At 35.6% G+C, this 15249-nt stretch overlaps 2 protein-coding genes, 1 long non-coding RNA gene and 1 pseudogene across 8 annotated transcripts; 2 read left to right on the top strand and 2 right to left on the bottom strand.

Annotated features, from left to right (window-relative positions):
• Positions 1-515: 515 nt before the first annotated feature.
• LOC107638399 (protein LURP-one-related 6 pseudogene) lies at positions 516-1419 on the top strand (annotated as a pseudogene).
• Positions 1420-2756: 1337 nt separating this feature from the next.
• Positions 2757-3610, bottom strand: LOC148566424 (uncharacterized). The gene is made up of 2 exons (XR_015880929.1): positions 3287-3610; positions 2757-3122 (listed from the first exon to the last, which is right to left on the bottom strand). It is a non-coding gene; the product is annotated as an uncharacterized LOC148566424 (long non-coding RNA).
• A 2837-nt stretch (positions 3611-6447) lies between these two features.
• LOC107638400 (uncharacterized) lies at positions 6448-7081 on the bottom strand. The gene has a single exon (XM_016341652.3). It carries the CDS (start codon positions 7079-7081, stop codon positions 6587-6589), a length of 495 nt encoding a protein of 164 aa, XP_016197138.1. The 3' UTR covers positions 6448-6586.
• Positions 7082-7118: 37 nt separating this feature from the next.
• LOC107638403 (protein trichome birefringence-like 16) lies at positions 7119-14779 on the top strand. Of its 6 annotated transcripts, none has more exons than XM_088484113.1 (6): positions 7119-7621; positions 7730-7925; positions 10785-10936; positions 11554-11946; positions 12781-12976; positions 13410-14779. In XM_088484113.1, the coding sequence occupies exons 2-6, from the start codon at positions 7879-7881 to the stop codon at positions 14236-14238; spliced, it is 1617 nt and encodes a 538-aa protein (XP_088340239.1). In that variant the 5' UTR covers positions 7119-7621; positions 7730-7878; the 3' UTR covers positions 14239-14779. The 6 variants fall into 6 exon arrangements, with proteins under 6 accessions (XP_088340239.1, XP_088340240.1, XP_020975935.1 ...); XM_088484114.1 differs by adding an exon at positions 8805-8951 and having other exon boundaries at positions 7119-7925; XM_088484117.1 differs by lacking the exons at positions 7119-7621; positions 7730-7925 and adding exons at positions 8776-8951; positions 9884-10005.
• The last annotated feature ends 470 nt before the right edge of the window (positions 14780-15249 follow it).

Raw genomic sequence — 15249 nt, 5'->3', positions numbered from 1 at the left:
TCAAATTTAAGGTACAAGTAAATAAATAATGGGGTTGAAGGAGGTGTAGGGAATTTCAAAAGTTTGCATACATTTATTGTCTTTAAAACAACTTGGTAAGTATTTGGAATTGCCACCAATGATTGGGCCAATAAAATGTATAGGTTTTGCGTTTGAAGTGAAAAGCACTTAACTAAATGCTCCCATCCATGCTACCTAGCAAGCCAGCTAGCCACAACACAATATTCAAACTCACACGGCTGCACACAATTTCAACCCCTCTCTCGGTATCTGAATTACTTCGACTCTGTTCCTTATACACTAAAATCAACCACGAAATTAATTATAAATATAAAATATATATTAAAATATAAATACATACTAAAAATAAAATAAATCATACTTATATTTATATACAAATATATTGATGATTAATTTTAGTGAATAATTTTAGTATACGAATAATATTTTTAAATTAATATATATATATATATATATATATATTAATTCAGTCTATATCTCTTCCACAAGCAACCTCCTCGTCAATATTATCCATGCATCATGTCTTATCTCCCACGTCAAAAACTTGCCAAACCCTTCAACAAAACCCACCTTGATCTCTCTCGATCTTTCTCTCTCTTTGTGTGTGTATATATACATACATATACATATATATTGCAGTTTGAGAGACGCAAAGATGCTGCCTGTAATTAGCAAGTTGTACTGTCGGGGTGGTGAGACGGAATTCGTGGTAAGGATGAGGCCGCATGCGGTGTACGGAGGGGGTTTGGTGGTGACGGATTGTAGCAGCCACAAGGTTGTGTTTAGGGTGGATGGTTGCGGTGTTCTTGGTAAAAGGGATGAACTCATTCTAAGAGACGCTGACTCTGTTCCTTTGCTTCTCATGCGTCGAAAGGGTGCAGGATTCGTTGAAGCGCTCTGCTTTAATAAGGTTTGGAAAGGTTACCGTTTAGATCAGTTGGAACCCTCTGGATCCGTGGTGAAGAAGCAGTTGGTTTTCAGTTTGAAGGAGTCATCATCATCATCTTGTTTTATTTCAAAAGGAGGTGGCCCAATCAGAATCACCACTCAACCGAGGATTTTTAGTAACAAATCCTGGGATTTCGAGATCAAAGGATATTTTCCTGACAAGTGTTGCAGCATTCTTGATTGTCAAGGCAACGTGGTTGGGATCACCAAGGAATTGGAGACATTCAAGGATGTGTACCATGTAGTCGTCAATCCAGGGATGGATCAAGCCTTTGTTTTTGGTGTCATTGCTATCCTTGACTACATTTACGGCGAATCTACTATCTGCCCATCGTGAATCCTAATTTGAATTCAAATGTACACTCATGCATTCCTATTTTCTAACACCAAATTACAGATTAAATATTCTTTTGAATGAGAAGAACATGATCCCATGATGGGTTTGTCTTACTTTACTTAGCTTGTTTATATATTTAATTTGCTACTTTGATTAATATGATGTGAGTAAGTAATATTCTATGTATGGTGTGGAATGAATGCTTTCTATTTTGATTAGTTAATCTATTTTTAAAAAGAGTGGCTGAAATGATTCTTTGGTGACGGAGGGATGCTCTACAATCTATATACATGCATGCATTTTTTTCTTATTCGTTAAAAGAGAAAATACTCAATTTAATTCTTGAAGTTTCAATTGCCTCAATTTAGTCCTGATCTTTTCAAATTTTAATCACGTTAGTCCTGCAGTGGTTTCCGTCACAGAGTCAATTGAAAAGTTTGAGGACTAAATTGAGGCAATTAAAATTTTAAGGACTAAATTGAGGCTCGAGTGTAACTTCAGAGACCAAATTGAGTATTATCTCTAATTTATCATAGTAGTGATCATCACCAAATTTAACTCAATTCAATTTGCTGTGAGACTCATACTGCATGGGGAAAATGCAACAAGTACATGAATTAGTTTCAAAATCATATGTAATGCACATTCACCACTACAATTATTTTGTCAAAATTATAGATCAACACTTGGTCCAAAAATGTCTTGCTAATGTCAATCACTCTGTTTCCTTCTCTGTTTTGGGTCAAACACTATTGCTCTTCTATCACCGGGGATTGGTACTTATTTGGGTCAAAAAAAGCTTGGCCCAATGAATTAGACTGAGTGTTGACCAAAAACGCCAAGAAGAAGAGAGTAGAGCCAATGAGCAGTGGTGCACGCGGATCGGATATGACCAAAATTTCGATCCGATCCTCACTAAAATTATCGGATCGGATCCAATATCCGCAGTTTTTAAGGTTGGATCCGATCCGCCACGGATATTGGATATATCCGCAAAACACAAAAATATTTTTAAAATTTTATTTTTATTAAAAAATATCAATAAAATTCATTTTTTATTCTTTTAAATATGTTTATTCTTAAAATAATATTAAACATATTTTTTTTAAATAATAAATTAAAATAATACAACATATATAATAATTATTAGTTAAAATAAAACATAAAGAATATTTACTTATTTATTTATTTATTTTTGCGGATACGCATATGCGGATATCAACACAAAATCCGCAATCCGATCCGATTAGTGTGCGGATTCGATCCGATCAGATCCGAAAGCCTTGCAGATCGGATCCATATCCGCAATTTTCGGATCGGATTCGGATAAACACCGCGGATATGCGGATCGGATCCGATCCATGAACACCCCTACCAATCAGTTTCAGAATTCAGACTGACTATTCTAATTAAGGTTGTGAATTTGAAATTAAGATATTAATCAAGTGATTGAAGCAGGCAATCATGCAAGATTATGGTGAGGATTGCATAGAGTTGGTCGTACTGAATATACAAATTATTGAGATTTTTCCAGCTCTTTTTGTCTATAAGTGCTTTTGCAAGCTTAGATGAATTATGAAATTTGCCTTGAGCAATTTCCATATTTATACAAAGTCATGATGGCCTTCACTGGACTCTTGAATTATTCCCTGAAATTTTGGCATTGATGCTGATTTTACAAAGAAAAAGGGACTGCAAAGCCATGCTCTTCATCAGAGCTCTCTGGATTCTGTAACTTCTGATAACTTCCAGTGCTTTAATTTGATGTACCACGCTCTTGCTCTTGTTCATTTGTCATATTTTCATTGATCACTTTCTTGAATAAGTTTATCACAACAGAATAAAGGAGAGAGAGATCAATCTCACGTTTTGCAAAAGTATAATGTGTAACTACAATTAACAACTAAATGTTAATAAAGTGATAAATAATGTTGTTGCAACCTAAACATACAAGTAACATGGTTTGAACTTTGAACCCACCTCATGATAAGTGAAACTCCAAAATATGCAAATCTAGAGCAGTTAAGAAGTTCTTCTTGGACTTGCTGCAATGGTGACCCTTTATATGTATGTTTATTGATCTCTATGGTCAATATAATGTGGGGTCATAGAAAATCACATGATGCTTTTGCACGTTTAGTCCCTGTCCCTTAGCTAAGGTACTAGTAGAAAAATGGGGGAAAAGAGAAGTCTATGATGTTCTTTTTAAAAGGGCAGTATTATTGGGTTAAAATTGGATGTTTTTCTTTCAGAGTGGACTTGCACAAGAAATAGAACAAAGAGCACTATATGAGGGGTTAGGTAAGCTACCTTTTAAACAAAAGAGCATATATAATGGAAATTGTTTCTTCGTGACCCATATGAATAATAATTCAGTTTGACTAAATTACTTTGATGACTAAGAAATTGGATTATGGTGCTATATGTGAGGCAATAGCATTAGGAAAATTGGAAAAATGTTAAATATCTTGGATTCTTATCTTCGGCTAATTTTTTTTGTTATGGAAGTAGGAATAGTGATATACCTTAACATTGTAATTTTTAATATTTTTTAAAATTGTGGAAAGTACACAAATCGGAGGGTCCGATTTCATTACAGAGAGAGGGGGTACAAATCGGACCCAAGGTTTTCTGAAATCGGACCCAAAATTTTCTGCTAGTACACACATCGGACCCAGGGTTTTCAGTACCTCTAATCGGATGGTCCGATTTCTCTTGGACAACCATCATACGCCAGTGAATCACCATACACCCCCATAATTTAAGGTATACACCATTCTTTTCATCATATTAAAAATAAAAAGTTCCTTATGTTCTTTGAAAATCAAAAGTAACCTTTACTTGGAAAAATTCACTTGGTCCCTCAAGTCCTTTTCTTCTGCTGTTTTACTTTGTTTTTTACTACTTGCATTGCAAGTAGGTGAAAGTGAGAAAATTTCTGCTGAAAATGGGCACCGTTGTACTCTGAGTAATACACTTATTTATCATTATCATGAGATACACCACATTTTAATGCACACTTCAAATGGCTTTGGTGCATGCATGTGGCACCGTACACCGTTACGTCAATAAAAGTTTGTGTTGGTTTCTTCTGATTCTGGTTTTGAACCTGAAGATACCTATTTTAATGCTTTTTTGCTTCTAACAGGAGCTGCTTTTTTAACTTTTGTAGCATCAAACCAAACTAATCAATTCACAAAAGAAACTTCCCAGGGTTATGGCAAAGTGAATTGAATTGATATATAATATCTTCTAGATTCTAGATATCAGGATCGGTCAAGATCAAGATTGCATATCTGATCTTAGCTAAGCAATTAGCAATTATCGTAACACAATAAAACGTGACACCATGAGTAATTGACTCTTCAATATTTAAATGAACTACTAATTTAGTTTTTATATATATATTAGCATTAGATAATTATCAATAATCCACTCCAACAACAACACGTAAACACAAATATTGAAATATCTAATTAAGATGTGGTAGCAAAAACCTTGATTGTTATAAGAAACGTAGAGTGAATGAGATCCAAGTCTCCAACACAAACACGCAAACCGAAGAACCTAAAAGGACATCATCATAAAATAATAACAACAATTTGCAATGATAATCCAAATGGTTTGGGGGGTGTGTCCCCACTCACACTCGATCCCTTTGTCAGAACACACATAAACACCTGGTGGATACATCCGGAAGGTTCAGATCACTCTTACTCTTTTTCTTCTTTATGTCACTATCTATCCATACAGACAAGAAGTAAATTTCGGTCTCAAACTGATAAATAAAAATTACTGCTCGCTAATCATTCCGAATGTATCACCGTAAAATTATTGGTCTCAAACTGACATTATTTTTATTAATGTAGTAATATATGCTTAATTATCTGTGTCTCTTAATCACATCTCACATAGGAATTAAACCAATTATTATAGCTTTCATGTCCTAATTCAGATATGTAAAAGAACCAATTAAGTTGTGCAATTTATAAAAGGCCTTGGGGTTGAAGGAAGAGCCAGAAAGAAAGACTAAATACCTATTTTGATCCTTGAACTTCATGCTATTACTCAATTTGATCTCTGAAATTTAAAATTATCTATATTAGTCTTTTAGATTTAAATCCAACACCAATATGGTCCCTCAACTCTTTCCAGTGATGACTAGACAAACAAAGTACTGATATAGCATCCTTTCTATTACGGTGGATGATGAGTAAACGATGTCGTTTACCTTTGGTGCCCAAACAAGTCAGAAATGAAGAATATTGGAGGTAGAGGAGAAGAAAAATATTTTATTTTGGGTCTTCATCATTTCTTCTCTCTTTATATTCAAAGCCACGATATTTTTGACTTGTTTGGATGCCAAGAGTGAACAACGTTGTTTACTCATCATCCAACGTAGCAGGGAAGCATATCATCTCAGCATTCTATTTGTTTAGTCATCGCCAGAAAGATTCGAGGGACCACATTGGTATCGGGACTTGAATTTGGAGGACCAATATAGCTAATTTTAAATTTCAAAGACCAAAATGGATAATCACTTAAATTTCAGGGACCAAAACGGAAATTTAGTCAACAAAGAAAAGACAAAATGGAAAATTTTACAGCTTCATTGGAATGCATGCTTTGCTTCATGTACCTAAGTAGTTAAAATTTGGCTGGTACACTAATTAACTGGAGCCCTGAAAAGTTTAATACTCTTGCACCAAAAAACAACGTTGGGAATTTTCCGTGCACTTTCGTTTTCTGTCACCTTCCCCCTTTTCTTTTTTCTTTCTTGTATGGAAAAAGAAAGAAAGAAAGAGAGAATCTTTTGATTGAGTATGGTTAATAATGGGCATGCTGAAAATGGACATTAACAGCTAAGAAAGTGAGAATCATTAGTTTGGAAAGGCTTAGGAATTAAGATTCGTCATACAACTATAATGTGATCATCACTCATTGGATTGTAAAATTCTTTCTTTTTTAAAAAAGGATTGAGCCTGGAGTTTGCGCTGTCTTTTTTTGTTCTCATTCTAATTCAATACTCTTAGCTTAACTCATAAGCTTTGTTTTCACAAAAATAAATATATATCTAAATTACAAGAAGAAATTCATGGAATATTCAGCATATAAGAAAATTAAGAAAAAAACAGAGAAAATTAGAGAATAAGAAGGAATTAAAAGTTTGAAGAATTTGTTAACCAGTCTACATGTATATACAGTAAAGAAGAAGGATTAAAAGAAAGAAAGAAAGGAAGTAGTGGCGATTGGTGAAGTGATCGTAATCATGGAGTTGTGTTATACCCCTGATATAGATGAGAAGCAACTGTCGGATCGAAGAAGAGCGGCTGGTGGAGCAGTTTGAACACGATGAAGCGGTGGAAGTGCTCCGGTGGAATTGGTCCGGAGAGGCCTCGGAGAAGAAGAAGAGGAATCCAAACTTCTTCGAAGGATTCGTGCCATGGCGAAGAGAGGGTGCTCTGGTTTGGCTGAAGCTCTGAAGTCTCTGCAGAAAGAGATGTGGCGGTTGAGAGCTTCTTCGGTGGAGATGAGGGTGTCGGATCTGAGAAGCTCGTCCTTGACCGCCTCGACGCAGAGGCCGCAGAGCCAGCGTCCCTGGTAGCGCTGCCGCAACCGTGAAATGTACGCCGGCGTGCATTCTTCCGTGAAGCCGCATGAGTCGCATTTCACGCACTCTACTTCAACCGCGTTCACGTTTCCGTTACCGTTACCGTTACCGTTGACACTGTTACTACCTTGCTCACACTCTGAAGAAATTCCCATTCTCTTCATCAATTCTCTCTCTCTCTCTTTCTCTTCCTAACCTAATGTCAATGTCTCCCTTCTTTAATTATATAAATAACACAACACAAATATTATCACTTTTTTTCGTTTTTTAAACAAAAGGCGAAAAATTATTTGTGATGGACAGATGTCGGTAAGGAATGTGATTGGAAGGTACTAGATCACCTATGACCTGCCTATGTAAAGAAATATAAAAATGAAAGGAAAAGAATTTCAAAATTTCAATTCATTATTTGCTGCTACTAACATTGTAGGCATTGATTGATTGCCAATTACTTTAACATGTGAAAAACAGCTTTTTGTTTCAATGTATTTTATGAGTCCTTATTAAGAGTGATATAACTAACTGTAACTAATAGTAATAATACAAGCGCCTAGCGGCTCTGATCTTATTTATTTCATTTCATGTCACATGCAAAAGAGAGAGCATGGTCCTATCATAATGAGTCTAGAATCAATGGGAATGTGAATCATAATTCTGCCATACACAAGAATAAGATGCTGACACTACTGTTTTCGTTTCTTAAGGTTGCACACATGCTATACTACTCCTCAATGTAGTTTATTTGCTATATATATATACTGTTATATTTAATTATTATTTCCATCATCTTCAAATATTGTTCCAAATTAAAGGGCAGGTGGTTTGCTTAGATAGCTGCTGGGAGTTATTAAATAGCAGACTTAAATGTTTGAATAAAAGAGACTAGGTAGGGTTTGAAGGTGGCCTGGGGAATCCATTGCAAGCTAAGAAAGGGACAAGAGGAAAGGGAACTACCATCACAATGCATGCAGGACTTGGGAACTTGCAGCAGAAGATGACAAGAGTGAGGTACAACTCTCTGATATTAAGGGAATCTCTTTTACTTGTATTATTATTGGCAAGAGTCACAACCTACTAACAAATTTGATATGCATATCCATAAATGCTATATAGCTATACACATTTCATACTAACTACTAACATAGAGAGTGGCATGCATCCATTCATTATAAATAATATTTTTAAGGTCGTCAAAATGCAAATCAAGGGCAAAACTGGAATTATTGATTGTACTTGTACAGCTAAAGATCATGAGGGGGAAGTGATCTGGTCCAAGTGGTTTCATTGGTTGGTACTTCTTGGTCCCATCATTGCTAAACTCTTTGTTCATGTTAGTACGGTATCCTAATACATACATACATATATACCTAGACATACATATAAGCTTTTTTATGGTGGAGCCACTATGGCTGCACTACAAGATCCGTTGTTGAGAAAGTTGTGCTCAAAAGTATCATGTGTCTTTTGTAATCTTGTTCATGCAACCTTGAATAAACAATTGACATATTTTCTTAATGCATGCACTGCTCTTATGACTTCATTTTTCATTTTAACGTTTTTGTGACATACATAATGTATTTTACACATTATTTTATGAATACATCAAGAAAGTTAAAGCAACTTATCCCAATGAATCTTTGTCAAAGTGGTGAAAAAGATATAAACAAACTAAAGTATGTTATTGTTGTACCATCGTGAGGAGTTCTCGACCACTAAGAGAGAAAACACCACATCCAACTCAAAATCTTAAAATAGTAAATTAATGGGTCTTTCATCTTATAAATTTTTCGCTCTTCCTTGCTTTCTTCAATGTAAGATTAATTTCATATACTACTCCTTACACTTACAACATTAACAGTTATTATTACCCATAATTCTGAAATAAAGGAGTTTGTGCGCCACTCCATAATATAAGGATATAAAGTTGATTAAGGAGGTCAATGCATGGAGGGTAAATAAGTGACAATGGAAGTGAATGTGGTAACTGAATTCAACAAGATCAGAGCAGAATTTCTGAACACACCATATGGGAAGGTAATGATTTCTGTGAAATAAGCTTTGGAGTTTGAGAACCATTTTTAACTTCGGTAGTCTCAGTTTTCCAATTTCACTGAAAACTTATTTATTACCATTGTTGCAAATGTTCATCACCTTCCATTGAATGAATGATAACAAAGGACGTTTTCTTCCAATTTTCTATATTTTTAATAAATTAATTCCTTCACGTTACTCTTTTAAAATAGATTTTGTAAGACTTATTTTTTAAGTAGTGGCAGTGGCACAATCAAAGTAGCTCGAAGTTCCAGGCTTTTTATTTAAGAAGAGAATTATGAAAAATTTAGTAATAATAAACAGAATTTCCTGAATATTATAGTAGTGTGTGAGACTAAAACCATTTTAAGACCAAAAAATTAAACTAAGCAGTCTACTTGCTTCAATTGTTAATCATAAATCTCACATTATTAATATGGATTAATGGCATGTTCCCTTGGAAAGCGTTTCTCAACCCGAAAAAGAATGGTTAAGCAGTCTCATCATTATCTATATTCTATACGATAAATGCTCATAAATAAAGAAAATAAAAAATCTTTCCAAATTTAGAAATATGCAGAATAAATGTAGATTACTAAAGGATTATTCCTTTAATGATGGTCAACTTAGGAGAACAAAATCAGTTACTGTATCTAAAACTAACTATATTATATTTATATCAATGATTAAATCATAATTAATTAACTATAACCTGACATAATTCACCAACATTATTTTTTCTGTTGGTTAAGAAATAGCACATGAGCATGATTATATGATTATTTATATTGTTAAAAACTTAAAATAGTTAAAAAGAATAAAAGCATTTGCATATGAACTTTTGAGGAGTGACGGTGAAGCGTTGCCGCGAACTGCGTTGTTCTTCGTACACCGTACGCTCAGAGGTACATAGCTCCTTACCTCTCTTCTTCCAGGTTTTATTCTTCTTGGAGTCGGCGACATTGTTCTCAATTCGGCATCTAATTTCTTCCGCATTCGGCAAAGTTGATTTTTCTATTTTCCCTTTTTGGGGTGATTTTGATCTTACATAGAACAGGTACCGTTATTGTTGTTGTCTATGCTTGTGAACTTGCCAGATCCATTGTCAATTTCGTGCGAGATTTGCGATGTATAAATTATGTGCCATTGTGATAGGCGTATAGCTAGCTCCTGAACTTTGATTTGGGATTTTTTTTTTTACAAAGAAAAATTATGTTTTGATGTTCCTGAGATTGTGTCATACTTGGCTTACAAGATGGTACTTGCCCAGGTTTCGATGCAGAAAGTTTTCGAATTGGGCATAAAATTTTCCTCTTTCAGATTAGTAAGATCAGGGTAGAGGTCTAGAGGACGCGTTCAGGTTTAAGTTTTTTCCACAATTGGGAGGGTGGCTCTTGCGTGATTGGGAGGAAGGACTTCATAGGTTGAGATTGTTATTTTGGATTGGTGTTTAACTGTAAGGCAGTAAAATCTATTTATTTTGGATGATTAAGCTAATAAAAATATATGGTTAAGGTTGTGTATTTTTGTTCCTTTTGTCTGTTTGCAGATTGAGCTTAAAATGTTTTTAAACTAATGTTAGTTGCTGGATTGCTGGGTTGCTGTTTCAGTTTCTGGTTCTGTTTTCTGCATTTTAGAGTTATATTGAGCTTCTATTGCCAATTCTTGATGTGTGCAGTGTCCATGTGTTTGCTGAAATTGAAGCTCTCTGTTCTTGCTAGTGATCATTGTTTTTTCTTATTTTTGCTGATGCATGTCCACTTGACTTTTAGATGAGAGCTTGCTCTTCTCTTCTTCCTTTTTGTTCTTTTGATTTTATGTTTTATGTTTTTGCAGGATGAAGACAGGCTTAAATGGGTTGAAGGGTAAAGAAATTACTCTTATTACCATTGTTGTCATGTCTGCAACTATCATTTTGTGGAACTGGGAGAAAACACCCCGTCTTACTGCCCTTTTCCCTCCGCAAGATCCATTGCAGCTGTCTTCAGGTTTGCTTCCATATGTATATAAAATAGTTCTTTTTCAAAACACACCAATATGATACTCTATCAGTATGACAAATATTGTTTTATAGACTTGAACAACTATCTGGCATATATTTTTCTGCTGTATGTTTTTGCAATCTTTCTGTCAACGAGTAGAATTAAAGTATCTCTCGCCGCATTTTGTCCCTGTGGGTGATGAAGCTGGAAACCAATCTTTAGCTTCTTGTTCAGCATAATCTCATCTATTTGAAATTTCGATTAGAATATCCTTAATATATCTTTTTGTACCAATGTTTGATTGATAGTTCATGCTGCTTAAGAAAAACACTATTAGTACTAAGTATATTAATCTGGTCAGAATGCTGCACCCACTGTCCTGTTAAGCTTAGTTGATGCCTTGATGGGGGTTCAGTTGAATATATTGCTAGATGTTGGCACCTTGTTATATTGAATGCTCGATTTTTTTTTTTTGGTGTTTTTTTTTTTCTTTTGTCTTTTTGTGGTGTGGGGGATATAGCCCTTACCACAACCCTCTTCTTTTCTCTCCTTTAATCTTTTTAAGAAAAAGGAATCTCATTTTGATTTCTGCAGCTTAACATGTCTTTTATGTGATGGTGTAGAAATACTTTCAAGTGTGCCAGATGAAGTAAAACATCCTTCGTATGTATCAGATGAAGAAAAACATCCTTCAAGTGTGTCAGATGTAGTAAAACATCCTTCAAGAGTGTCAGATGTAGTAAAACATCCTTCCAGTGTGTCAAATGAAGCAAATCAGTCTTTCAATGTGTCAGATGAAGAAGTAGAACATGACAGAATTTCGGAAGCTGGGAAAAATCATGCTATACAAACTTTTCCGAATCCAACAGCGCATAAGACTGAAAGGAATGAAGCACAGGCGGAGAGAACTTCAAAACAAGAAGAAAATATAAAACATCCAACAAACGAAGATCCACAAAGAAGCTCTTTAATTAGTGGAGAAGACAAGAATTCAAATAAGGCTACAGAGAGTAAAGGTGCTGACTACTCTTCATTCATACTTATCATCTATTAACTCTAATGAAAAGTTTAGTTGCTTTGGAATGTTTTGATGGGTGAATCACACACACACACACACACTTGTCAGCATGTTCTATAGATTTTTTATCAGAAACATTTTTCTTTATTGTTTCTAAACGAAGAAGTTATGCTAGGAACAAGGATTTAGTTGTCTTTGTGTGATCTCAAGATCATGGATTTAAGCCGTAGAATCAACCACTGACATTCGCATAAGGTTAGGTTGGATATATTACATCCTTCAGGTGTCGGCTTACCTGATTCTGCGTAATGTGGGATCCTTGTGCAGCCCTTATTGTTTTTGGAGAAAGCTCGATACATTATTGTAAAGTTAAATTGGTTCCCAATTGTCATGATGTTTTCTAATAATAAGCTTTCTATTGAAGGATACCTCCTATATTTTTACCTTTTCTTTTGGTGTATTTTTAAGAAACCTTTTATAATTAGTTCAAGTTAGAATTTGTCTGTTTCTTGTACTCTTTCCATTTGTTACAGGTAGACTATTATCTTGATAGCCCTTAGCCACTATTTTAAACATGTGTAATTAGCAAACAGAAAAACATACTTTAGACTAATATTTGGATAACAAAATTCTCATATTAGACAAGCTGACTTATGTTGTACGTTTTTCTTCCGATATTATTGCATCTGTTGGTTTCTTCATTCATTAAAAGATTTATCAGATCATTATCTTGTTCAGGAGGGCGTTTCCCTGCACATTTATTGGAATGATGGGTTATTTATTTATAAGCACTGTTAACTAATGGATGTTCCCTCCCCAACTTTTTCTGCAGTCTGTAACTATGCAAAAGGAAAATGGGTTCTAGATGACAAGCGGCCTTTGTATTCTGGATTTCATTGCAAACAGTGGCTGTCAGCGATGTGGGCATGCCGCATGATGCAACGTACTGATTTTACTTATGAGAAGCTCAGATGGCAGCCAAATGATTGTCAAATGGAGGAATTTGAAGGTTCTAAATTTTTGACAAGGTATTCTCTATTTCTCTCGATTGTATTTGAATATATAAATTCTATGCTTACGTAATCGTGAGTCTACCCTCAGGGATTTGATGCTCAAAATTGTGACTTTTTGTTTCTTTTGCCTGTAACTCACTTATTCCAAAATGATTGAGGAATAGGATGCTCCTCAATGGACCTGAAAGAGGATAGGCAGCTTTGGTTGAGGCATGTGTTAGCATATTATTGAATGATTCCCTCAAATTATTTTTTGTGGTCACATGTGACTACTGCTTTTTGAGATGCCTTTACTCTTTAAGGCAGCTTTTGATATATAGAGGAACAAATTTCCCCTAATTTTCACATCTAGATTTCTTTCTTCATACTTGTCTATTTAAGTTCAAGTTCAACAGTAAAAAGGCCAACAAATGCATGACTAATTGATAATAAGCTTTTGTGCATTCAGGATGCAAAGCAAAACTCTAGCATTTGTTGGAGACTCATTGGGCCGGCAGCAGTTCCAGTCTTTAATGTGCATGGTCACTGGTGGTAAGGAGGCCCCTGATGTACAAGATGTGGGTGCAGAGTATGGATTGGTTCTGACAGAGGGAAATTCCCGCCCTAGTGGATGGGCTTACCGTTTCCCAAGCACCAATACTACCATTCTCTACTACTGGTCAGCAAGTCTCTGTGATATTGAACCAATTGACATAAACAACCCAGAAACAGAGTATGCAATGCACCTGGATCGGCCACCGGCATTTTTGCGCCAGTACCTTCACAGGTTTGATGTACTGGTTCTCAACACAGGTCACCATTGGAATCGAGGAAAGCTCAATGCTAACAAATGGGTAATGCATGTTGGGGGGAAGCCAAATACCAATAGGAAAATAGCAGTGATATGGGTTGCCAAGAATCTTACAATTCATAGCATTGTTAGTTGGGTGAATTCACAGCTCCCAAAGTACCCTGGTCTGAAGGCCTTTTATCGGTCCATTTCTCCTAGGCATTTTTTTGGTGGGGAGTGGAACACTGGAGGCAGTTGTGACAACACCACACCAATGTCAATAGGAAAGGAAATATTGGGTGAAGAGTCTACTGATCAAAGTGCTGCAAGTGCAGTGAAAGGAACAGGAGTGAAGCTCTTGGACATAACAGCTCTTTCTCAGCTTAGGGACGAGGCTCATATATCACGGTACAGCCTGACAGCACAGCCAGGCGTGCAAGATTGCTTACACTGGTGTTTGCCGGGTGTTCCTGATACATGGAATGAACTAATCTTTGCACAGATCTAGTTTGTTGTGTTGGAGAGTATTTGGTTGGCCTTAAAAACATTACCACCATTCCTTGAGTTGGAATGGGTCACTTAACTTCGAATACCATAGTTTCGCAGAGGATGTTGTCATGGGGTTGCAATGTATCCAACTCTTGAGGTAATATTATGAGATATTTGAAGCCGAAAAGCGCAGAGACACTAGAATATAAATTAAACACTAGTTGGCATGGCCCCTTGGAGTCCTCAGCAGAAAGGCCGATGACAAAGGTGCAGTATAGGAGCATTTGAAGAATGTTAGCGGAACGTGAGTTGCTATTGTGTGGTGTAGCAGCAGCAGTAGCAGCAGAGGTTCTGGTCAGTAGGATAGGAAGATACTGTTGCTCTTAGATTTGTCAAACCTTAAAGGGGTTTCAACTTTCAACCCTATTACACAACAATATGATGATATGTTATGTATCTCTCCCAGGCGGGATTGAGTATTATATGTGGGGGGTCCCTCCTTTTGTTGAATATTCTTTTTTATCCAACTCCTGCATATCCATTGACGCGTTTGAATTAAACAATACTAAATACTAGTTTGATTATCAGAAGTTTTCAAATCAGAAAATGCACGAAGCAATAGACACTTGGATCTCTCAATAATGGCAAAATAGATGTCAGCTTTGATGTATCTTATCCAAGGCAAAAAAGCACAGAAAGCGAAATACGCAGTCTCATAAATGTAGGCATGTAAGGAGTGTGGTGCGCAAATCTGTGAGACTGAGACCAGTAAGAAACAAACAATTCATAAATTTCAACGGTCAAGTATGGGAAATATAGACAATTGGAGTGTATTTATTAATGGAACGACCTTGCAAGTTAAGCATCACATGGACAGGACCCTCACATATCAAAATTTAATAGTAGCGATCAACGTCCCCGCTGGTCTATCTATTATTGTTAATAATGCTTAATATCATAATGAAATCGCGTAAACTATAGTAATATATCAAATCAATGTGTCAATTATGCAAAGTCATGAATTAAATTC

This window comes from Arachis ipaensis, chromosome B4 (genome assembly GCF_059453495.1).
Source record: "Arachis ipaensis isolate K30076 ecotype BB chromosome B4, ASM5945349v1, whole genome shotgun sequence".
NCBI classification, from domain to species: Eukaryota; Viridiplantae; Streptophyta; class Magnoliopsida; order Fabales; family Fabaceae; genus Arachis; species Arachis ipaensis.
The sequence above is the reverse complement of the archived record's forward strand: the minus strand, read 5'-3'. Positions and strand labels throughout refer to the sequence as shown.